The sequence below is a fragment of the Dreissena polymorpha genome, chromosome 15 (assembly GCF_020536995.1).
Source record: "Dreissena polymorpha isolate Duluth1 chromosome 15, UMN_Dpol_1.0, whole genome shotgun sequence".
In the NCBI taxonomy this organism is placed as follows: domain Eukaryota; kingdom Metazoa; phylum Mollusca; class Bivalvia; order Myida; family Dreissenidae; genus Dreissena; species Dreissena polymorpha.
In genome coordinates this window covers 49,159,658-49,186,910 of record NC_068369.1, presented here as the reverse complement: position 1 = coordinate 49,186,910, position 27,253 = coordinate 49,159,658, and the positions used below count along the sequence as shown (strand labels likewise).

Below are 27,253 nucleotides of genomic sequence, written 5' to 3'. Positions count from 1 at the left end.
AGTTTAAATTTAAAATGTAATATTTCTTCAAATAAAACTACAATACAACAAGGGACAAAATTGTCACAAAATCAGGTTTTCAATGTGAAAAAAGTATGATAAAGGGATACAACTCAAACTGAACTGATTGTTTATAATTAATCCCATATATTTTAAAATAAATCTTTTTTTAGTCGTGGCGACCTTGACCTTGGAGATATTGACGTAATTCTTTCGTGCGACACACCGTCCCATGATGGTGAACAAATGTGCCAAATGATTTTAAATCTCACAATAAATGACATAGTTATGGCCCGGACAAGCCCATTAATAGCCATTTTTGACCTTTGAACTCAAAGTGTGACCCTGACCTTGGAGATGTAATTCTTTCGCGCGACACACCGTCTAATGATGGTGAACAAAATTTATGTTCCAAATGATTTTAAAATCTCACAATGATCGACAAAGTTATGGCCGGGACAAGCTTGTTACGCCCGCCTGCCAGCCCGCCGACATTCGTCAATCTAAGTACCAGTTTTTTCCTTCGAAAAACCTCGTTAACAACGATTATCTATTTATAGTTACACTGTATGTATGAAGATTCGAGTACAATAATTCGGAAAACCTGGTTAAGGTTCATGTAGAGGCTTCATTTTGAAAAATGTGGGACCCCTAGCATTGAACTCAAATTTGACTAAAGGAAGAGTGCCACATTGAAAATGTATACATATATGCTTTAAAGGATGTTTTTCCTTCAAACTGCTACCAATTTTGTACATCAACATCTCATAACATCCACAAAATCAATCAAAATACAAAGCAATTTTAACACTAAAATAAAAATTATTTTCAAAAATCTGAATCATGTTTATTCCACATATTTCGGCGGAATATTATGTAACTAGTGAATAATATCGACATTGACGAGGGCAAGTTACGCTTAAATAGTAAAAAAAGTTTACATATGTAGAAATATCAAAACTCGAACACATGTCATTTCATCACCATGGGGGCAGCCATTTTTAAATTAATAAAATAGAAAGAAACATGCTAAAAACTCACTCATCGCCTAATTGACATTCCAAACGGTTGACGATGACAAATGCATTGGATTGTAATCTTTCAGTTGATGTTTGCAAACTGCACGATCAGACCTCATAAACACTCAAAAGAATAACTATGTAAGAAGCATTTCACCAATGTTTACAATCGTTGTCGAATCACACGACATATATTATTGCGCATAAAATAGTACGCTCACAATCTGATAGAAAGATAGATACGTAACTCTGTTCAATTCATCACGGTATACTATTATATAGATAATATATAATAATACATCGCTTTAACAATGTAAAAGTAGAAATAATTCTTTTTAACGGATTTTTTAATAAAGAAAGAGAAAACAACGGAAGTTGGATGGATATTCTGTGAGATGCACTTTGGCTCCAGAAAAACAATACAAATAAACTAAAAAAGACGTGTGGGGGACAATTTTCAGCTGGATAATATTTGTAATAAGGTAAGCGATGATATCTCTACGTGGTCATTTCTATTATTTAGTGCGATCTCTTGCTGATTAATGCTAATAGTTGTTTTACTAGTTGCCACCCAACTGTCAAAATAAGTATTGTGTTTTCCAGGTATGTGTATACACATACCCGTTTTTCTCACCACTGCACGTGGTTTCGACCGATTGGTTTTGCACGTTTTTATACGGATCACATCGATGGCCACGCTTTCAAAATGGGTAGAAGGAATCGAAATATAAAATCAATCGTTTTGCCAATTTCTTTATATTCCTTTACAATTATATATGTTGTCTGCAATCTATTTCAATTTGAGATGGTTTAAAATTTGCAATTTGGTTGAAAGGTAAATAACACAATTGTTAAGCCTTTGAAATAGAATTGTGACTCTTATTATCCACCATACCTGGATTTTTAAAAGTAGTAACGTTTTAGTTATTTTTAGAACTTTGTTTAGGATATGTATGCAAAAAAGGCAGTTGAATAAAAACTCATTTGTTGTTTTATGGCAATAATTTTCTGTGAAATGTTGCTAACTTGACCTTGTATATGTATATAGCTTTGTATTTATTCAACTTAAGGTAGTGCATATCCTTCCTAACTTTAGATTGAGATTTTGTAAATAAGTGTAAAAATGTATTGGTTTTAAACCAAAATATGAATAAAGCACACAAATATTGACTGTCAAAAATGTGTTTATGTTATTCTATCCGTCTTAAGCTTTAAAATGATATATAGTTTGACCATATTGTACCACTTTCAAGGAAGAAAAACCAAAGCGAAGTTTTAGTGAATTTTATCCCCCCATGAACCTTAACAACGATTATCTATTTAAAGTTACACTGTATGTTTGAAGATTGGAGAACAATAATTAAAGAGTCACTCATTCTTTATATTTATAAAACAAAAGGCAAGCAATTTGAGTTTACTGATTAAATCATTAACAGTGAAAGGTCTTAAATATTAACGGACTAAACACAAACATAACATTTAAGCAAGCAGATGAATAAGGCACTTGCTAAAAAGATCAACTCTTTTTTTAGGGAACAAAATCTTAATGATCTAGAATAAGTGCTGTATCCCAAGAAGAACTCGGTCAAATAACTTGGTCAGTGGACATTGAAAATAAACAAAAGAACACTGAACTATGACCAATCACAACACTTATACACAGTAATCGAAATAAAATATTTAAACCAGTAAACAGTTCAAAACAGCATAATTTATTAATCGAACAATCAAGAAATTTACACTAAACTGGTATAAAATTGCTGTTAAAACTAATATTTTAAGAAACTGATAGTTAAGAGTGACAGTGACAGAAGAATATCCATCAATATTTAAACTAGACACACTGGTTATGAATCAATGAAATACTTTACAGTTCTTCTCAATGGACAGCAGGGAGGGCCTCTTCAAGAGTCAGGACATCAGTGAGCATTTCATGAATTTGGAACCAAAAATAATCTTTAGTGTGTTAACTGTGTAAAATTTTGACAACGGACAATGCATGTTTAACAATGGGCAAAATGTCATCACAAAAGCTCACAGTCAACACATTGTGTTAGTGTTACATGTAGCTAAGAAGAACATATTAAGCTAGGTGCATATGTGTATGAATTAACAGAGCACTGTGAACAGGGTTTTTATTCAACATATTAGTAAATAGGCTGTTTCACTATAATAATACAATCAAAAGTGTACACATTTAATCTTCTGAAAAGAAACTTGTTGACTAAACAGGGGTTTTTATTTGATAAAAGCAAAATACTTTGTCAAGTGCATACTCACAAAGACGGTATTGTTCTAGTCTGTATATGCTTCCGACATCACTTAGTTTCAATTGAACACTGTTCACTATCAACAGACCAGCTGTCAATAATCTTCCTTGTTAAGTAGAACACTTATGGTCTTCAAGCAGCAGTTTAAGTGTGCTGGCATGACTAAGTATTAAAATCTTCCTTTCGCAGTACGTAGATGGTGTATAAAAAAAATTATGTAGAGGGTGAATATTAAATCATTATAATTTTAATGTGATCGTTACATTTAAGTCAATTAACAGTGTCCATATAGTTTACAATTTCAGTGTTTGAAACTTCATATTGACATTGCTAAGTCAATCTTAACTTCTTACTGTAGTATTCCTGTCTTATGTTAAATCACTATTGATGAAAATATTAATATACTTAAATCTAATTTCCAAGTCAGTCAGCAATTTAGAATTTTTTAAATAAAATATTACTTTAAAAAGAGATGTGTTCATCAGAAACACAATGCCCCCTATTGTGCCGCTTTGAAATAAAAAAATTATTTATTTTTTTACCTTTGACCTTGAAGGATTACCTTGACCCTGAACTTCCACCACTCAAAATGTGCAGCTTCATGAGAACGCCACTTTGAATTTATAAAAAAAATTGACCTTTGACCTTGAAGGATGACCTTGACCATGAACTTCCACCACTCAAAATGTGCAGCTTCATGAGATGCACATGCATGCCAAATATCAAGTTTCTATCTTGAATATTGAATAAGTTATGGCCAATGTTAAAGTTTTCAGACAGACAGACGCCATATTATTGACATTTGAACTTGAAGGATGACCTTGACCTTCAACTTTTACCTCTCAAAATGTTCAGCTCCTTGATATACATATGCATGCCAAATATCAAGTTGCTATCTTGAATATTGAAAAAGTTATGGCCAATTTTAAAGTTTTTTTCGGACGAACGGACAGACTGACATACTGACTGACGGAGTCAGTTCAACTGCTATATGCCACCCTACTGGGGGCATAAAAAGTACCATAGATGATTGCTACTGAACATAATTTAACAACACCAATAACATTTCAAATACATAACCTACCGGAAATATAATTACAAAACAAGTTCATTTTGCAATTATTATACCAGATGTCATTGACATTGTGACCACAATGGTAAGGCCAAGTTTTCTTTACCCCAGGGGCATCAGTGCTACAGTACAGCCAAAGCGGCACAAACATAATCCGCGGCTATGCCACGGCCAGATTATTAGTATGCGGCGGCCGAATCGTGTGTTGACGCGGCGTATCGCCGTGGCACTCGGCATCGATCCGCGCAACGACGCCGAGTCTGTATTAACCTCGCGTACTTTCGCGGAGTAAATCCGCCGCATATGTACGCGGCCGATCGAGTGAAAAGATATCCACCTACATGTACATACATGTATGTGTAGCGTAGAATTAATAACGCGCAACTGTTAATGTTTCGTTCGATTATCATAATTATATTTGTAATCTGAAACACACTTCCGAATTTGAATGCTAACGCGACATTTGGCAAATTATAGCGTCAAATAAACAGTGCTAAAATATCCTTTGTTTCATAAAAAGCGCGCGAAAATTATGCAGACACGTAGAACGTCGTTTGGAAAGTTTGGGTGTATTTTGTGTTGTATAAATACATGTACATCACGTCAGGCGTAAATCGCATGTTCAGTGAAAAAAAACGCCCCGATAAGACGTTATTTCATCATCTCTATAAATAGTAACAAATGCCAAAATGTATTTGATACTAAAGGAAATATCGAGAATGTTTGTGTATCGTAAATATTTACCAGCATTTGCTTCAAAACTGGAATATACGGGATTATCGGGTAATTAGTAGCGATATTAACTATATAATATGAACAAAATAAAACGTGTTTATATACGCATATTCAAACAATAGTTATAATATGCTGATAATTAACAAAACAACAAATACGTCGTCACCGTCTTGATTATTGATGTGACTTCAAACTGCTAATTTTCTCAGCTTAAATATAATAGCAAAATCAACATGCAATTTATTTATAAATCCACCATATGCTGGAGCCTTGACCACTTGTATGTGCGAAAACATAATTACGTGACCTTGTTTATGTGTGAAATACATACACTACGGGCGGGAAACAAACTTAATTGGCCAGATTAACTGTGCTTACATGTATATGCTAATACAATCCGCGCACAATAAATTTATTAAGATTTTAATTATTATTATAATTGTTCTTTCAAAATTTGTTAACTAATGTAACTAATAATTTTTTTAAGATTTTTTATTTCATGATGCGCATCGACTCGGCATCATGTCGCGGATCGTGGCATGCCTCGGCGGACAGATGCGAAGTTTCGCGGCGAAATGCGACTTGCCGCTGCATACTGACGCGGCTTCAACGACTGACGCGGCATCGACTCGTTCCACCTTGCCGCCGCGGATTGCGAAATACGTTTGTTCCGCTTTGACTGTACTGTATAACAAGTATAACAAGAAACCGTCGGAGACGGGTGATGCTCCCCAAAGGTTTTTTTTGTAACAATATTGCACAATATATTCAGATAGAAGGAAATGTCTTGAGGGGCATAACTTTGGACAAAATAAAACGATGGATAGTTTAGCCATTTAAAAATTTCAAAGGGCCATAACTCTCTAAATAAATCATCTAACCAGAACCCACAAATAACATGCGCATCTCCTCAAGGTAATTTAAAGCTTCCCATAAAGCTTCATTAAATTCCAGTCAGTAGTTGAGGAGAAATAGCCCGGACAAGAATTGCACTTTATGTACAGTTTATAGAAAATTTCAAAGGGCCATAACTCTGTGAAAAATCATCCGTCCGACCATAACCGGCTGATAATATGCACATCTCCTGTTGGTAGTGAAGCTTCCCATAAAGTTTCATTGAATTCCCGTAAAAAGTTGCTGAGAAATAGCTCGGACAAGAATGCACTATATGTATAATGGAAAATTTCAAAGGGCCATAACTCTGTGACAAATCATCTAACGAGAACCGGCTGATAATATGCACATCTCCTCTTGGTAGTGAAGCTTCCCATAAAGTTTCCTTGAATTCCAGTCATTAGTTGCTGAGAAATAGGCCGGACAAGAATTGCACTATATGTGCATTTAATGGAAAATTTCAAAGGGCCATAACTCTGTGAATAATCATCCGACCAGAACTGGCTGATAATATGCACATCTCCTTTTGGCAGTGAAGCTTCCCATAAGGCTTCATTGAATTCTGGTCATTAGTTGCTGAGAAAAAGCCCAGACAAGAATTGCACTATATGTACAGTTAATGGATAATTTCAAAGGGTCATAACTCTGTGAAAAATCATCGGACCATAACAGGCTGATAATATGCACATCTCCTGTCGGTAGTGAAGCTTCGCATAAAGTTTCATTGAATTCCCGTAATAAGTTGCTGAGAAATAGCAGACAAGAAATGCACTATATGTACAATGGAAAATTTCAAAGGGCCATAACTCTGTGAAAAATCATCCAACGAGAACCGGCTGATAATATGCACATCTCCTCTTGAAAGCTTCCCATAAAGTTTCATAGAATTTCAGTCATTAGTTGATGAGAAATAGCCCGGACAAGAATTGCACTTTATGTACTGTTAATGGAAAATCATCCGACCAGAATCGGCTGATAATATGCACATCTCCTCTTGGTAGTGAAGCTTCCTAATATAAAGTTTAATTGAATTCCAGTCATTAATTGCTGAGAAATAGCCCGGACAAAAATTGTGCACTGACGGACGGACACACGCACGGACGAAGTGGCGACTATATACAATTAAATTTGTGAGAAATTTAGTCACAAACTCTTCTAAATTTTACAAAACATTTTGTCACATACTTGTAGAGATTGTAAAATTATGTTTTAATGCATAGGTATAGTGAAATATTATTATAATTTCATTTAAAAAGCTGGATGTATTTTCATTCAAAAGATAAGGTCATACATAATCTGATCAACAAACTTCTGAAAGGTTAACTGTATCGTTAATGATCCATAGTCAATACTTTTGACAAACATTAAAATGTGTGTCTATGTGATGTCTGTTGTTTAGCTAGACACATTAGTTATACACTGTAACTCCAATATAAAGCGCTCCGTTATAACGCTGAATCCAATATAACGCGGAGGGTGCTTGGATCCCATTTTTTCTCCAACCTTCCATTTGATTTCTGATTCAATCTGTATTATGCAACTTCATGTATTTTCAGGCAATCGCAGTCTTGTTGATTGCTTTATTCAACCGTGCGTTGAACCGATTATATCGATAATCGCCTGGAGGTTAAAACAACACCGACAGCTAATTGGTGTTAATCTGTTGTGTAATGTCAATAAAGGTGTGAAAAACTCGCGTGTCAGTGTTTATTACATGTATTCCTCATCAGAGCGGTTCAGTGCGATAATTTCCATAAGTTATGTGCAAGCGGGATAGTTATACAATTCAAGTAATTCAAAACGATTGAAACATTCTTACTTTGATATGGTTGCAGTTTGACTATATGAAATGAGCGGCTGTGAAATATACTGCCTACTGTATAAAACAACTTCTTCTGTCATTTCATTATCATTCTAGTATTATGTCATTTAATCTTTCAGTTCGTGTATAAGAAATTAAATAATGCAGACGATTTATTTACATGCGAACGCAGTGTACCGGCAATTGTTAACAGAGTTTCACTTTCATTTTCGCGCGGTATCAGAAAGTCCCCGGGAAACACGTTTTTTGCATGCGTATGACGCAATAAAACAATTTTTTGTACATGAGTCGTATTGCATTCAATCTAAATTTAAAGTCGCTCGTCCAATGAAAGCTCTGCCCCATAATGCACTGTACTCTTAACACTTCTGAAAATGGCATATATGCGTACGTTTGTGTTTACGAATTTCTTAAACATATATCGTCATTAATGTTCAAGATTATTATTTTTTAAGTGATGTTGCAATTTTATTGGATTATCGGATAAATGTGCACATAAGAAAAGCGGTATGTATACTGTTATCGATACGATTCGGTTTATATGCATGTATTTGCGTCAACACAGCATGGCAATATACATGACGTATGTTATATAGGCTATTCTATACCTGTTTTTTTTTATAGCGCCCTGCAGTAAATGAGCTCAAAACCTATAACGCGGATCCGTTATAACGCTGTTTCGCGGCTTGGACCCCATTGACCGCGTTATATTGGAGTTACAGTATACATTGAATTTTAGTTATATTGTGAGAAATGTAAGCCATGTTATGTTGTCCAAGTTTAAACCCTTTGTCAATAATAATTGTGCTATGACACATGCCCGCAGGATTCCCTACAATGTCTGAAATGTTAATACATTTCATGAAAATGCAATTTTATCAATTTGAAAAGAAAGATTCAAACAATATTAAAACTTATAAATGGATAAGACTACAAATCAACTCCAGATTGCTGCATTTGTCTGGCTATCGGTCATCACCACATTACTCATGTGTTTTCATTTTCGTCACATGATCTTTCTTATTTAAGCTATTTCCGTTGTAAAAGTGCATGCTTTTATCTTACTGTGATTTCTTTAAAGTGAATCTAAACTGATTTTCTTAAACTAAGGATCTCAAAGTTTACTATACAGTTTAGACATCATCTTATGCAATGGTGAGCTTGCGTTACAACACTGTTTTCAAGAGTTTTATACTTTAAATTCCTTAACAACAAGCTAATTTGTTGAATCGATATCCCCTGCCTTCTCCTCATATATATCTATACACCAATGAGGTATCATGTTGTAAAATTATAGTGTCTGAGATATAGCCCTAACAAGTTAGTGATAGACAAACGGATGGACGGTCTGATGCCAAATGCCAAAACTAAAACCCTTTCGCCTTTGGCATTTAAACAAGCACAACCCATTATCTGAGTAGTTAACACAATTTGCAAAACAAGAGCACCGCAAAACGGGTGCCACGCTCGGCTGCGGGTTGACAGTTTGGAATAAATTAAAGTTTGTCAGATTTTTTTTTATAGGTCACAGTGACCTTGAACTTTTACATAGTGACCTTCAAATGGGTGTGACATGTAAAACTCATCAAGGTGCAGCTACGTATGAAGTTTTAAAGTTGTAGGTGGAATCGCTTTGATTTTTGAGCCAATGTGCAAGACCTTGACAAAATGTGAAGGTTTGTGGACGGCGGACGACGACGGACACGATGACAACGAGCTGGCTATGACAATACCTAGGATTTTCTCCAAAAACAGCCGAGCTAATTAGCAATACAAACAAAAAACAGCAACACATACATTACTTTAGAATATAAAATGTCTGTTTTTGACAGTGTTGAGCTTATAAGGTCCGTTCCAAACAGTTAAGAAAGGCTTTTTTTGTCAACTTATGTAGATATATTGGATTTGTGAAATGCTTGCATCAAAATTGTGAGATGGCTGACATAGACCACACTGAAACAAGGAAAAAAAACCTTCACCATTTATAGGTTTTGATTGCAGAAATATAGCTCCATGATTTATTGCAGTATAACCACATGATTTATCGCAAAACACACTTTAATTTCATACTCTGTCTACAAAAAATAGGTTGAATGACAATTAATTAATGCAAAATTAAAAACGATTATGTCAATTGCAGTGGAATTGTAAACTTGTTAACATTCACTTAATACTACAATTTGAACCAACACATTTGCTCAAGCCATTTATGTCAGTCAATTACAAATTATTGCAAAGTATCTTATGGAGCTTGTTTAAAATTGCATAAGAGTACGAATTGAATCTTCTAAAAACAAACCTCTTTAATCAATGATGGGTAAGACTAAAAATACTTTCCCAAGTAAGAAGTAACAATGAATGCATTGTTTAGTTGAGTGTGTCTTTCAGTTTCAGTCTACAATTTGTCATTATGAATAGACTTGCAAGCCTAAAATTTTCCTTGTTACTGAGAACACTGATTGTTATTAACTAGTGGTTGAAGTGTTCATTCTTGATTCTGTATTAAACCATTAAATAACAATGTACCTTACATCATCCTCTAGTCTGAATGTTTAAATATAAAAAGTGTTTTTTGAAAGAGGCCATAAAAAAGTTCCAACTAAAAGTGTGTTTTTTTATAGATTGAATGATTTCAAGCTAAAATGCTGATAAAGACATGCTGGTCTTCACATTGAAATAAAAAAAATAATATAAAAATGCCTACACAAAAAAGAGAAAAAACTTGGAAAATACAAATTACAAAACAATTAATAAATAAAGAATCCATTCAAGTGATTATACAACACTCTTAATATGTGTTGCTTTCAGCCCATATCATACAGAACTAGATATGTCACAGACACTGACCCCCATGACACATATTTGGACACAGTCAAATTTAATATAATTAAAATATTAACAAAAAATCCTCTTAATATACTAACTACATGTTCTTAAGCAAAATATTACAAAGTGTCATATTGTTTTGAAGCACGCATATATTTCTCAACACATGACAAATAACAAACAGACATAAGTTTGCAAAAATTGATTGCAAAAAATGCCTCCTTTTATGATCTCTTTTCATGATCTTTCTTAGGCTGCTGAGTGAAATTTGTCAAGCATTTAGTAAAAAAAAATATTTCAAGTTATTATATACTGAAGCACTCTTTCTTAGGTGGTTTCCATTAGCATCTGCTATGGCATTAGGCTCACTTGTGTTGGTGAAGGTCTTGAAGGCTGTATGCCTTTTTACTGCTGCCCGTGGTAATCGTGTTGTCAATGTTGTTACACTGCCCATCATTCCACTTCTCTTTGGCCTATTTCATCTGATAAAGCAAGGCAGAGATGCAGAACTTGCCACATGATCTGGTAGGAGAAGAGCCGGCCCCTGGGATGGATCCAGGCTATGGTCATCACCATTCCAAACAAGGGCAACTTTAAGATATGCCAGAAGTATCCAGCATCAGCCTCCTCATCCATCCCAGCATAGTCATATTAGGCATCATTCTCAAGAAATTGAAAGCAAAACAAACCGCTGGCAGAAGAGAATTATACTGTCAGGTCTGGGCAGTGTGAGATGACGGCCTATGGCAGATTCAGGGGGGGGGGGGGGGGGGGGGGGAAATTGTCAAAATTGTCAAATGTTGGTGCAAGTCATCCAAGAACTCTACCTAAACGCCAACAGCACAGTACTTCTCAATTGATAGATTGGTGACTTCTTCAGAATACAGTGGACGTCCGACATGTATGTCTGCTCTGGACCGTCTTGTTTAACCTTTTCCTAAAGAAGATAATACAGGAGACCCTGAAAGACCACTACAGCCCAATCTTCGTTGATGGAATAACCATTTACAACTTGAGATTTGCTGATTACATTCACCTTATTGGTGGAACTAGCAGTGAGCTCCAAGACCTTACCAATAGACTCTTTGCAAGAGTAAACAGAAAGAGGTCATCATTGGAATGTTTGATACCATAATGAACAGCACGAACAACACCAGTGCAGTTAGCACCATAAACAGTGAGAAGCTGGAGGAGGTGTCTAGCTTCAAGACTTGGCAGCAACCCTGGAGTCCAATAATGACATCAGTACTGCTAAGCGGCCAATAAGACCCCAGCTTTGGCCAGACTTTACAAGTGGACAAGTAGTCTTCCCCGCCAAGTGCGTGATCGTTTTGAAGTGACTGGGCTCTGGTAAAAGTAGTTACATAGGTTGTTGCAGTATTTGGTCCATCTGTTTAAGCTTGCAGCACTCTTGGTCAGAAGGTCCCTATCATTGTCTGCTATAACACTGGCCTTGGGTTGAATGATCTTCATGAGGGTCTTGAGGGTGCTCTGTACTGATGTCTATGGTCATGCCTTGTCAATATTGCTAAAATTGTCCTAAGACAATTTCTCATTTGCCTGTTTCATTGTCATTCTCACCTCCCTGTTCTCTTTCTGGTATTCTGTCTGAGAGTCCAGGCTGGTGTACTTCTCATGCCTCAGCTCTCTTCTGTTTAGATCCATGATCTCGGTCGTCACACATGGATTTTTCTCTCTTCAAAGAACTTCTTTGGCCAATGACAGAAGGACTTTATTGATGTTGTTTATGTGTCTCATTGTCAAAGATGTGCTGGGCTGCAACCTTGCAACTAATATGTACTTTGACTGCCTCTGCTTTGTTGGCATTGTTCAGTTTCAGTCAAATCTAATGAAGTGGTCTTCGGTAATGCGCTTCTTCTTTAACTTATTTAACTTCAGCTTGATGATGTCGAGGACTAACTTACTAAATCATGGTCACTACTAATGTTTGCTTGCCTGTTGATTTAAACCAGTATGTAAGTAATATAATACAGTTAATGATATACATGAAACTGTTGTTGTTACTTTGCATTGCCTAAATACAACAATGTGTTCAATTTTATTTGCGGTCAATGGTCTTAATGCATACAATAATGGAAACAATCTAGCTCAAAACATTTGGACAGCTACAATAAAACAAGAGGGTTAACACACATCCTTGCTGACTGAGAGTACTGGGAGAGTGGTTTGCTTGAAATAGCAGTTCATTAAGATTGCATGGTATTTCTGAATAAGTTCCTCTTGATTGACTTCATAGAAATACATTTTAAATGTAATTTACTAGTACCACACATCATTCCCTCTCACTGCCATGTCATGTTAAAGATACATACTTATGTGAACTGGAAACCAAGTATAGAAATGTTGAAGTTAGCTGGTATGGTGGTGGTAGTGAAATTTGTCGGAAGCACCACTGTTAAGCATGAATATGTTTTAAAATTATTTACAATTAAGATAACAGCATGCTTTGCACAAGAAACAGCCTTTAAGATCAGGGCTTTTTTCCTTCTTAGAGACGGCCATTTCACAATTTTGACATGGACATTTGACAAATCTAGTAAGGCCACATTACTTGATGACAAAAGATGTGCCCCCTACTGCGCCTTGAAGCCGCACTGCAGCTATTTTTAAAAACAAGATTACATATAAAATGTTAAGGTCACAGTGACCTTGACCTTTGACCTAGTGACCTCAAACCATGTTTGATTGTAGATCTCCATGAGATGCATGCACATTTGAAGTTTAAAGAACATAGATCAAAGAGTTTTCATTTCATGAGCAAGGTTAAAGGTTTGGGACAGAGAGACACACCTACAATGACAGACAGGCAGGCGGGCGGGCGGGCGGGCGGGCGTACAGGAGGGTATTCCCGCGGACGGGCGGGCGGGCAGGCAGGCAGGCAGGCAGACAAGACAAGACAAGACTAGACAGGCAGGCAGACAGGACAGGACAGGACTGGACTGGACTGGGCAGGCAGGCAGGCAGGCAGGCAGGCAGGCAGGCAGGCAGACAGACAGACAGACAGACAGTTTTTTTACATAATTTTTCGAAGTTTGCGACTCATTTTTCACAATTTTGATAAATTCGCGACCAATTTTTTCACAATGTGCGGGGCCAAGGCCGCTTTACAAAATCAGGAAAAAACAAGGGTTGTTTGTAAAACATGCATGCCCCCCATATGGGCTCTCTGTTGTAGTGACAGCCATTGTGAGTATGTTTTTGTCACTGTCACCTTGACCTTTGACCTAGTGACCTCAAAATCAATAGGGGTCATCTGCCAGTCATGATCAATGTACCTATAAAGTTTCATTATCCTAGTCATAAGCGTTCGTGAGTTATCATCCGAAAACCAATTTACTATTTCGGGTCACCATGACCTTGACCTTTGACCTAGTGACCTGAAAATCAATAGGGGTCATCTGCAAATCATGATCAATCTACCTATTAAGTTTCATGATCCTAGGAATAAGCGTTCTTTAGTTATCATCTGGAAACCATTTTACTATTACGGGTCACCGTGAACTTGACCTTTGACCTAGTGACCTCAAAATTGATAGGGGTCATCTGCTAGTCATGATCAATGTACCGATTAAGTTTCATGATCCTAGGCATAAGCTTTCTTGAGTTATCATCCGGAAACCATTTAACTATTTCGGGTCACCATGACCTTGACCTTTGACCTAGTGACCACAAAATCAATAGGGGTCATCTGCGAGTCATGATCAATCTACCTATTAAGTTTCATGATCGTAGCCATTAGCGTTCTTGAGTTATCATTCAGAAACCATTGTACTATTTCAGGTCACCGTGACCTTGACCTTTGATATAGTGACCTGAAAATCAATAGGGGTCAACTGCGAGTCATGATCAATCTACCTATCAAGTTTCATGATCCTAGGCATAAGCGTTTTTGAGTTATCATCCGGAAACCATTTTACTTTTTCGGGTCACCGTGACCTTGACCTTTGATCTAGTGACCTGACAATAAATAGGGGTCATCTGCCAGCCATTTTCAATCTACCTACGAAGTTTCATGATCCTAGGCATAAGCATTCTTGAGTTTTCATCCGGAAACCATTTTACTATTTCGGGTCACTGTGACCTTGACCTTTGACCTAATGACCTGAAAATCAATACGGGTCATCTGCGAATCATGATCAATCTACCACCAAGATTCATGATCCTAGGCCCAAGCGTTCTTGAGTTATCATCTGGAAACCACCTGGTGGACGGACCGACCGACAGACCGACTGACAGACCGACCGACCGACATGTGCAAAGCAATATACCCCTCTTCTTCGAAGGGGGGCATAAAAAGCCCTGAAGATCTGATAGATTGTTCAATGTTGTAAGCACATAGGCATAAACCTTCCATCAAAGACAAGAGAATGGTAACAATAATCTCTCTCTTACTTATGTTTGTGGAGTTTCATTATTCCTTTATTTTTCTATGTTGTTTTTTAAAAAGCTGTCACCATAGGATGACATATGCCCCCTATAAATGCTTGATAGAAGTTATGAGCTTTTTTTGAAACCTAAACGCAGATTTCGAAACCTAGGTTAAGGTCACAGGGGTCAAAACTTGTGTGCATATGGAAATGCCTTGTCCATATACACATGCATACAAAATATGAAGGTTATATCTCAAGGGACATAGAAGTTATAAGCATTTTTCAAAACCTATACGCAGATTTCGAAACCTTAACGGGGACCCTAACTAAGGTCAAGGTCACAGGGGTAAAAATTTGTGTGCATATGGAAAGGCCTTGTCCATATACACATGCATACCAAATATGAAGGTTACATTTCAAGGGACATAGACGTTATTATGAGCATTTTTCGAAACCAAAACGCAGATTTCAAAACCTAAACGCGGAGCCTAAGTTCAAGGGCAATGTCACAGGGGTAAAAATTTTTGTGCGTATGGAAAGGCTTTGTCCATATACACATGCATACCAAATATAAAGGTTATATCTCAAGGGACATAGAAGTTATGAGCATTTTTCGAAACCTAAACGCAAACTGTGACGAAAGACGGACAGACAGACAGATGGACAGTCCGATCACTATATGCCCCCTTTTCTTCGAAAGGGGGCATAAAAAGTAGACAGATATCACGGGCACTGTGACCAGATTTTTTTAAAGCATATGTTGTAGTGTTGTTGTTTTTTTTCATCCAGAGAAGCAGACAGGTAGAAGCAGTGATAAGCTGCTTTACGTTCATAAGAGATAGGGTCTTTCGTGAAAGGTCAATTTAAATGCCAAATACAGTTCGGACTGAAAAATTGTCATGATTTAAAATTAGTTATTTGAAGTTGCGTTAAACTGAAAACTCATTTGCTCTGATCCTAGGCCTTATAGGCCTTAAATGTATGCCCAAAATAAACAAACAAACGCAAAATGTCCTAATTCCTAGGGGCACTTACATATTTTTCGCAGGAAGTGTTCATAAAAAACTTACACATAAATTTGCTCAATAACAATTTGAATTTTTTTTTACCATAAGTGCATACAAAATGTGTCTTCTAGAGTTGTCAAATTGTATTCCTATAGCAACATAAGACAAACTGCTTGGCCTCATTGTGGACATGTTTTCAACAAACACAACCATATTTCAATCAGCCGAGAACATGTTTCAATCAGCCGAGAAATTATTATATGTCATGATCTTGATTATTATCTTACAACACTCTACTTCAGTTTTAAGTGAGGCTGATATCCTTGAGTTGGTGGTACTTTCAGTCCGGACATCAAGTTAAAAATACCGAACATAACATTTGTGGGGATTTTATAGCAATATTTCCCATACCTCTTATTCAAGAAGGACGGTTGTCACTTATAAGCTCAAGTATGCTTAAGTATGCGCACTTGATAATGGTTAACAACACATACTTGCTCGATAATTGTATGGTTTCGAAAGAAATAGTGAAAACTTTAAAAGGGCATTTCATACGCTATATTATGTTACACTCGCTATAAAAAAATGTATTTCTCCATTTTTTAACGTAGCTGTCTAACCCAGCTTTTCACCTTAGCTGACCTTTCTGAGCGGCCAATCAAGTCGAATATAAAATGTTGCCTTCCGTAGGTCTGAAACTTTTCGAGGTAAAAAATGTCCAATCTACAAACAGTTTTCACATTTCAATGTTAACTGCTTGATTTGCATGAAACAATTTTACCCCTAATTATAAGGGTTTAGAGATAGAGCAGTTCACAATCAACTTTCGACATCAATACAGTTTGTATGTGTCCTTTTACATTAAGAAGAGTGTCAGCGCCAGAACATTAGTTTTAGGCTGTATTTTCATATTAAGTAATTACTACCATATTGCATTCTGTTCTTTCTTATATGTTAGATCATATACATGTTGTTGTTCAAAAATCTGATACACGCTTTGACAAAAAATTTTTTAATTGTTTTTGAAAGTGACCGTTAAACATGTAAATGCATAAACCTTTAAACAAGCCGTCATGCCAGCAGCCGAATCGTTACCTCACTTTTATGCATTGCATTTCAACCCGCAAGGTATCAAGGTCAGAAACATAAATCATTATATAAACATTATGAATGCTATGTGCATGTGAAGTTTATTTTGATCAGAAAGATATTAAATGTGTTTATACAGTGATATTATTTTGGTAGGTCAAGCATAAATTATGTATGTGTTTGCAACAAATGAAATGATAAGTAGCAGTTTTGATTAATTTAATTAGATATTGTTCACCATATAGACCAATTCAATGATGCACGATACTATTAATAATGGAATCAGATAACAGTATGCAACAAACCAATAAAACATGTCTGTTCGAAGAAAGCGCGAATTTAATGTTTTCATTCTTCTTTTGTTTTTCTATTCTGTAATTATAAATATCTGATCAATTATATCCTATAAAGCAAAATAAGCCAACACCCCGTAATTGATTATCGTGTGATGCAGCTAGGAACTGCTTAGAACAAATGTATTGGCTATATTTGATCTTATAGATTTAACTTTTGATCATTCATTAACACTGACCATAATCAAATCCGTATATCTTTTGGAAAGATATTTCTTGTTCACTGTGCCACAGTCATTTTCTAAAATCATTCCAGGGGAATTCAAATAAATATATGCACATTTATATCTCAGTCGTTTGGTTATATTACATTATTATTATTATTATTATTATTATTATTGTTATTATAATGTAATATCTTCCAGGTTTTTATTGGTCATTTTTGGGGAAAATAAATTCCCCATTCTCAATCTCAACAAGAGATGTGTTCGTCAGAAACGCAATGCCCCCCTTTTGCGCCGCTTTGATTTTTTTTATTGATTTTTTTACCTTTGACCTTGAAGGATGACCTTGACCTTGAACTTCCACCACTCAAATTGTGCAGCTTCATGAGAATGCTGCTTTGAAATTTTTTTTTTTTTTAACTTTGACCTTGAAGGATGACCTTGACCTTGAACTTTCACAACTCAAAATGTGCAGCTTCATGCCAACACCTATTTGAAAAAAACAACTTTTTTTTTACTTTTGACGTTGAAGGATGACTGACCTTGAACTTCTACTGCTCAAAATGTGCAGCTTCATGAGAATGCCGCTTTAATTTAAAAAAAAAATTACCTTTGACCTTGAAGGATGACCTTGACCTCGAACTTCCACCTTGAACTTTATGAGAAGGCCGCTTTGAAATATTTTTTTTTTTGCCTTTGACCTTGAAGGATGACCTTGACCTTGAAGGATGACCTTGACCTTGAACTTCCACCACTCAAAATGTGCAGCTTCATGATAACACCGCTTTGTAATTATTTATTTTTTTGACCTTTGACCTTGAAGGATGACCTTGACCTTGAAGAATGACCTTGACCTTGAACTTCAACCACTCAAAATGTGCAGCTTCATGGAACGCTGCTTTGAATTTATTTTTATTTTTTTGACCTGCGACCTTGAAGGATGACCTTGAAGGATGATCTTGACCTTGAAGAATGACCTTGACCTTGAACATCCACCGCTCAAAATGTGCAGCTTTATGAGAACGCCACTTTGATTTTTTTTATTTTATTTTTTTTACTTTGAAGGATGACCTTGACCTTGAACTTCCACCACTCAAAATGTGCAGCTTCATGATAACGCTGCTTTGATTTTTTTAAATTTTGTTTTGACCTTTGAACTTGAAGGATGACCTTCACCTTGTAGGATGACCTTGACCTTGAACCTACACCACTCAAAATGTGCAGCTTCATGATAACGCCGCTTTGATTTTTTTTACCTTTGACCTTGAAGGATGACCTTGACCTTGAACTTCCACCACTCAAAAAGTGCAGCTTCATGATAATGCCGCTTTGAAATTTTTTATTTGTTTTTTGACCTTTGACCTTGAAGGATGACCTTGACCTTGAAGGATGACCTTGAACTTCCACCACTCAAAATGTGCAGCTTCATGAGAACACCGCTTTGATTTTTTTTCTTTTTGACCTTGAAGGATGACCTTGACCTTGAACTTCCACCACTCAAAATGTGCAGCTTCATGAGTTACACATGCATGCCAAATATCAAGTTGCTATCTTCAATATTAAAAAAGTTATGGCCAATGTTAAAGTTTTCGGACGGACAGACGCCATATATTTTACATTTGACCTTGAAGGATGACCTTCACCTTTTACCACTCAAAATGTTCAACTCCATGAGATACACATGCATGCCAAATATCAAGTTGCTATCTTCAATATTGAAAAAGTTATGGCCAATGTTAAAGTTTTCGGACAGACAGACACCATAAATTTGACATTTGACCTTGAAGGATGACCTTGATCTTGACCTTTCACCACTCAAAATGTGCAGCTCCATGAGATACACATGCATGCCAAATATCCAGTTGCTATCTTAAAAAGTGAAAAAGTTAGGGCCAATGTTAAAGTTTTTTTCGGACGGACAGACTGACACTGACGGACAGTTCAACTGCTATATGCCACCCTACCGGGGGGCATAAAAAATATTTTTTTGAGGTGGGGGTGGGGGGTATAGTGTAAGGGTGTGGTGGTCATTTATAAGATTATCTTTAATTAAAAAAAATAATGGGGGGGATTGAGGGGGGATTCGAGGAGGGGGGGGAGGCGTGGGAGATGGTTTGTGGTAGTCAATTGTGGTATGTCAGGTAGGAGTTGTTTTGTCGAATTATCAATCAAATCTAATCATAAATAAAGAAGTTATGGCAATTTTAATAAAATTTAAGAATTTGACCTTAAGAGTCAAGGTCATTCAAAGGTCAAGGTAAAATTCAACTTGCCAGGTACAGTACCCTCATGATAGCATGAAAGTATTTAAAGTTTAAAAGCAATAGCCTTGATACTTTAGAAGTAAAGTGGATCTAAACACAAAATGTAACCAAATATTCAAAGTTACTAAGTAAAAAAAGGGCCATAATTCCGTAAAAATGACAAACAGAGTTATGCAACTTGTCCTTTACTATCCCCTTATGATAGTCTGCGAGTGTTCCAAGTATGAAAGCAATATCTATGATTCTTTATGCTAGGTTTACATCTGGCCACGATTAACACGATGTCCCCGATTCCAGAGCATCGTGGCGAACGTAAAGGAGCGTGGAGTCGAATCGGGGTGATCGTGGGGGAGCGTAACGGAATGTGGTTGAATCGGGGAAATAGTGGGCATCGGGACAGTTTTTAAATCAAACTTACATTTCACCACGTTTGCCCCGATTCATTTTCTAATCTCAAATCGTAGGTCAAATCGCAGGAGATCACAACAAAGCGGCTTTGTTGTGGGAGATCTTAACAGGACGTAACGGAACGTGGTGGAGCGTGGAAGCGAATCGTGTTGATCGCAACAAAGTGTAACAGAACGTGATGCAAATCGTGGGCTCGATCGTAGCAACAAAACGTGCTGATTTCGTAAGGAAGTGTAACAGAACGCGGAGTATACCATTTAATCGTAGAGCTCCCCGATTTTATAGCCTCTGGCAAATCAGGGAGATCGTTGCCAGATGTAAACTTAGCATTAGGGGTAAAGTGGACCAAAACACAAAACTTAACTAAATTTTCAAGTATAAAGGGTCCATAATTCTGTCAAAATGCCAGTGAGAGTTACATAACTTTGCCTGCACAGTCCCCTTACGATAGTTAGTAAGTATTGCAAGTATGAACGCAATGGCTTTGATACTTTAGGAAAAAAGTGGACCTAAACAAATAACTTAACCAAATTTTCAATTTTCTAAGTATAAAAAGGGCACATAATTCTGTCAAAATGCCAGTCAGAGTTACATAACTTTGCCTGCACAGTCCTCTTACGATAGTAAGTGTTGCAAGTATGAAAGCAATGGCTTTGATACTTTAGGAAAAAAGTGGACCTAAACACAAAACTTAACCAAATTTTCAATTTTCTAAGTATAAAAAGGGCACATAATTCTGTCAAAATGCCAGTCAGAGTAACATAACTTTGCCTGCACAGTCCTCTTACGATAGTAAGTGTTGCAAGTATGAAAGCAATGGCTTTGATACTTTAGGAAAAAAGTGGACCTAAACACAAAACTTAACCAAATTTTCAATTTTCTAAGTATAACAAGATGTGTTTGTGAAACACAATGTCACCCTATATGGCGTTTGACCTTGAAGGATGACCTTGACCTTGACCCTTCACCACTCAAAATGTGCAGCTCCATGAGATACACATGCATGTCAAATATAAAATTGCTAGCTTCAATGTTGCATAGGGACCGTTAAGTAAAAATATTCTATTATACTACATATATATACAAGGGATACAACTGTGAAAATTCCTGCACACAACCATGGTGTAAACAATAGCGAAAAATTTGCTTCCAACCGCAATAAATACACCAATTAAACTGTATTACAACAACCAAGACATTTATATTTCAGAAAATAATACACTTGGCAATAAAGTACAAGCTTTTCATTGAACTAAGAGAGAAAGTTTCATTCAAAATGCTCAAAAATCCTTACTTGGACACAGGTGTGCACAGCTGAAAACTGAGAATTCTAGAAGTAATTTTCGTATTCCTTAGTTATAAAGCACTTTTGCTGGTACATATTCCTTGGATAGTTTTTTTTCATTGTAAAATAGAACATAATTACTATTTAGTGAGCATATTTTGCTAGAAATTCATATCAATCTGCTTCAATTTCACAATGACAATGTTTTACTTTCATTTTGGATAGTTCACATGTATTTCTAACATGCGATTTGATTGGTTTAAATTCCACTGCAGTAATTAATCCAGCCATTCACGTTCCACGTAACATTACCTGACAAATTGCATACAAATCCTTGAAGATAGTAGAAATGTAAACAAATTTAATATTTACGGTGTTTTACATATATGCAGTTACATGCAATTATGGAAGGTGTCTACTTTGATTAATAAAGTGTCTATGGATAATAAAACAAGGTAAAAAATTGCTCAACTTCTCTGTTTTAATTAAATTATGAAACAAAATGTGTCAAAGTGGGTGTGCACACCTGTGTCGCATTTTGAAAATGTTACCGTATTTCATGAAACTTTCGTTTCAAACACAACTATGAACACTTTTACTGCTATAAACATAGTTATTATCTGATAGATAAATGTCTGAGCTGTTGTTATACAGTTTTTTGGTGTAATTATTGCTTTTGGAAGCGATTTTTTTGCTATTTTTCAGACCATGATGTTGTGCAGGAAATTTGACAGTTGTATCCCTTGTATATATGTATATAGTATAATAAAGTATTTTTTACCTAACAATCCCTGTGCAATGTTGCAGAAGTTACATTACATGAGAAATTTTGACCCATATATTTGACCTAGAAGGATGACCTTGACCTTGACCTTTCACCACTCAAAATGTGCAGCTCCATGAGATACACATGCATGCCAAATATCAAGTTGCTATCTTCAATATTGCAAAAGTATTCATAAAATAAGCGATTTGGGCCACATATATTTGACCTCTGACCTTGAAGGATGACCTTGACCTTTCACCACTCAAAATGTGCAGCTCCATGAGATACACATGCATGCCAAATATCAAGTTGCTATATTAAATATAGCAAAATTATTGCAAAATGTTAAAGTTGGCGCAAACCAACAACAGACCAACCAACCAACAGACAGGGCAAAAACAATATGTCCCCTACTACTATAGTGGGGGACATAAAAAGGGCACATAATTCCGTCAAAATGCCAGTCAGAGTTACATAACTTTGCCTGCACAGTCCCCTTACGATAGTTAGTAAGTGTTGCAAGTATGAAAGCAATGGCTTTGATACTTTAGGAAAAAAGTGGACTTAACACAAAATTTACCCAAAATTTTCAATTTTCTAATTATAAAAAGGGCACATAATTCTGTCAAAATGCCAGTCAGAGTTACATAACTTTGCCTGCACAGTCCCCTTATGATAGTTAGTAAGTGTTGCAAGTATGAAAGCAATAGCTTTGACACTTAGGGAATAAAATGGACCTAAACACAAAACTTACCCAAAATTTTCAATTTTCTAATTATAAAAAGGGCACATAATTGTCAAAATGCAAGCCAGAATTATCTAACCTTGCCTGCCCAGTCCCCTCATGATAGTTAGTAAGTTTGACAAAGTGACCTAGATCCGGACTCTAGATGACCTAAATACAATCCCAATCCAGATTTCATCATGATAAACATTCTGACCACAGTTCATAAATATTGGATGAAAACTGTGACCTCTATTGTCAACACAAGGTTTTTCTATTTATTTGACCTAGATTTTTACCCCAGATGACCCAAATACAATCCCACCCAGATTTCATCAAGAATTCTGACCAAATTTTATAAAGGTTGGATGAAAACTGTGATCTCTAATGTCTACACAAGGTTTTTCTATTATTTGACCTAGTGACCTAGTTTTTGACCCCAGATGACCCAAATAAAATCCCAACCCAGATTTCATCAAGATAAACATTCTAACCAAATTTCATAAAGATTGGATGAAAACTGTGACCTCTATTGTCTACAGAAGGTTGTTCTATTATTTGACCTAGTGACCTTGTTTTTGACCCCAGATGACCCAAATACAATCCCAAACCGGATTTCATCAAGATAAACATTTTGACCAAATTTCATCAAGATTGGATGCAAACTGTGACCTCTACTGTCTACACAAACAAATTGTTGACGGACGGACGCACGGACACACGCAGGCACGCACAACGGACGCCGGACATCACACGATCACATAAGCTCACTGTGTCACTTCATGACAGGTGACCTAAAAATATGTGTCGGAGATAAACATGAACAGTTGTGGTTAAATCCCATAGAAACAAGGGCTGTTTGTAAAACATGCATGCCCCCCTATATGGGCTATAAGTTGTAGTAGCAGCCATTGTGTGAATACGTTTTTTGTCACTGTGAATGGTGGTGGTGGTGGTGGTGGTGGTGGTGGAGGTGGTGGTGGTGGTGGTGGTGTAGTAGTAGTAGTAGTAGTAGTAGTAGTAGTAGTAGTAGTAGTAGTAGTAGTAGTAGTAGTAGTAGTAATAGTAGTAGTAATAGTAGTTGTAGTAGTAGTAGTAGTAGTAGTAGTAGTAGTAGTAGTAGTAGTAGTAGAAGTAGTAGTAGTAGTAGTAGTAGAAGTAGTAGTAGAAGTTATAGTAGTAGTAGTAGTAGTTGTAGTAGTGGTAGTAGTAGTAGTAGTAGTAGTAGTAGTAGTAGTAGTAGTGGTAAAAGTAGTAGTAGTAGTGGCAGTAGTAGTAGAAGTAGTAATAGTAGACGTGGTGGTGGTGGTGGTGGTGGTGGTGGTGGTAGTAGTACTAGTAGTAGTAGTACTAGTAGTAGTAGTAGTAGTAGTAGTAGTAGTAGTAGTAGTAGTAGTAGTAGTGGTAGTAGTAGTAGAAGTAGTAGTAGTAGTAGTAGTAGTAGTAGTAGTAGTAGTAGTAGTAGTAGTAGTAGTAGTAGTAGTAGTAGTAGTAGTAGTAGTAGCAGTAGCAGTAGCAGTAGCAGTAGCAGCATTACAAGACCAATACTTAAGAATGATCAAATGGGAAAAGGTAACATAGCACCAGCAGTAAATATGGGGCTCATTTACAGGTCAGATTTGGAATCTCTGCTGTAAAATGAGATTTTGAATGAATTAAAGGGAGGCAAATCTGTAATAAAAAGAACATGCATAAACCGTAGTTGTTTCCCTTGTTTGAACCATGCTAAATCCTTACAAGTTTGGAAAGAATTGGATGAAAAATTTGGACTTTATTGCATAAACACCATTTTCTCAATTCAAGGGAGGTAATTCTGTACTTCATGGACCAATAATGCTCATTTTTTGTAGGGTTTGTGTCCTAATTGATATAAAGACACTGTGCAAATTTGGAAAGGATCGGACAAAAAATGTGAAGATTTTTGAAAGTTTTCACAAAATAGGCAAAAACGAATAAACATGCAAAGTTCAACGAGCTCCTGCGGCCATGTTTTTTGACGAATCAAATTTCTTTGAACAACTTTTTCAGGGGAGCCCTCAAAGGTCATCCCTGTGAAATTTTTTGAAATCTGATGAGCGGTTTCTGACAAGAAGATTTTTTAAGGTTTTTACCATATATGGTCATGGCGGCCATCTTGGTTATGTGATCAAATTTTTTTTAACAATTCTTTTGTCCCATGACCTAGGGATGCTCCACATGAAATTTAATTGAAATTGGCTCATTGGTTTAGTAGAAGAAGATGTTTACAAATTTGTATACGGACGGACGGCCGGACGCCGGACGCTGAGTGATCACAATAGCTCACCTCGAGCTATCGCTCAGGTGAGCTAAAAATGAATAATACAGACAAAAACACAATAAACTCGCTTCAAAATTGACCCCAGCATTTTTCAATTTGATTCCTCAAAATTTCAGCCCAGGGGTCATTAACTTCTGGTTTTTAAAATCTATTTAAATCCTTCATGATCGGTCCTCAAAGTGATTTTTTACAATTTTTCTTATCCGAGTCCTGGGACTCCATAACCTGCAAATCTACGACTCTCTGAATCGAAAAAAACGAGTCAGGGGTTTTCCTCGCTTCATTGGAAAGAGGCCCTAGCCTATGGATTTTGGGAAAAATTCTCGCTAAAATTACTGCTTTGGAAAATGAAAAAGCTGGTGTAAGTAAGGATCTTTGGAAAACTGCACGATTTTAATGAAATTTTCAATTGGGAAGGGGCCTTTAATAGGCTCCTGATATATAAGGCTGAAAACCGCTGCTACTGCGAGTCCAAGTATTAAACTTTATTTTTTTTTTTGAAGATTCTATGCATTTTTGGGACTCGCATAACTCAAAACTTTGCATCCCCAGATATTTTTGTGAGTCCAGGACGCAGGACTCACGGTAAAAAAAATCAGTGTCCTCGATGCTCTCAAATTGTGTCACCTGATTCACACATGTTCAATAGGAATTCCCCCATCCTACAAATAAATTTGTATATGCACAAATAAATTTGTATATGCACTCGTGTAAAATGGCGGACATTTGAGTTTATGAAATTCTTTGACACATTCATTGGCCGTATTTTGGTTTTGAAAATATAAATCGTAATAATACTGGATTATCCGGTAATGGATAGAGTTGGTATATATGTTTATTTATAGATTTAAGGAACATGTTTGTATCCATCGAAATCACAATCGGTAGGGTCTATTAAAATTATGAAATAAAATTTATGGTTTGGAAGTCAGGACTTCCAACTTTTAAAAGCTAGCGAAAGCGCTGTTAATTATTCATAACTAAAGGAATATAAATGTGTGAGATACCTGTGAATTGTTCCAACACATGCAGAGCAGCACAGCTGACTGTGGTCATGGCAAAACTGTGTCAGTGTTTCATCCTCATGCACCTCACACTTCCTGAGAAAATCTTCCACTGCCTTAGAAACTGGCCATTTCTTAATATCCTCCCTTCCACATGTCATATGTTTTGTAAAAAAATGACTATGCAGGATAACACATTTTTTACACCAAAACCTTAAACATATTTCACAATAAATGTCTGCAGATTCCGTAAGATTCTGCTCTAAACAACGTGTGCAAGAAAAGGCTTCAACCATACGCAAACCATTTGGAACCGAAGACAATGAACCTGTTGCCATTTTGTTACTGTTTATAATGTTAAAACCTTTTTGTTCAAATCGTTCAAGTATATTTCTTGTGAAATATGAAAGAAATAAAGCTAGTTCCAAAAGTTTATCAACCTTAGAAGTTAAAATTAACACTGAAACACAAATAAATTCAAACACAAGATGTGCGATAAAACTTTTTAACCATAGGCCAACGTTTCACAACATTAGAAATGAACCTGTCGCCAATTTTGATACTCTAGTGTATGAAGTTTTACATGTTAAAGTACATGTAGTTAAAGTATAATTCTGTTAAAATAGTCTGTAATACTGTAACCCGGATGGTTACGGCTGTGTTGTATCCCAATAAACAAGACATCATAAATAAGATAGTTCACAGTTCACTTCTTTTAATAATGTAGGAATGCTTTTCAGTCCTTTATGAAATACATGCAGACGAACATTCAAATAGCAGTTTATCCTACAGTATAAATCAGGATCTGAAATATATAAAACAATAAAATGCTAAACAATAAAACAATAGTTCTGTTCTAGA

The 27,253-nt window shown here is 36.2% G+C and overlaps 1 protein-coding gene across 6 annotated transcripts in view; it reads right to left on the bottom strand.

Annotated features, from left to right (window-relative positions):
- LOC127860448 (uncharacterized) overlaps positions 1–27,253 on the bottom strand; it is a 135,081-nt gene that overhangs the window by 71,093 nt on the left and 36,735 nt on the right. For all 6 annotated transcript variants that reach the window (XM_052398532.1, XM_052398527.1, XM_052398531.1 and 3 more), the window contains exon 3: positions 26,396–27,197. In XM_052398532.1, the coding sequence (XP_052254492.1) occupies positions 26,396–26,730 (335 nt within the window). In that variant the 5' untranslated portion in view covers positions 26,731–27,197. The remainder of the gene's footprint in view (positions 1–26,395; positions 27,198–27,253) is intronic.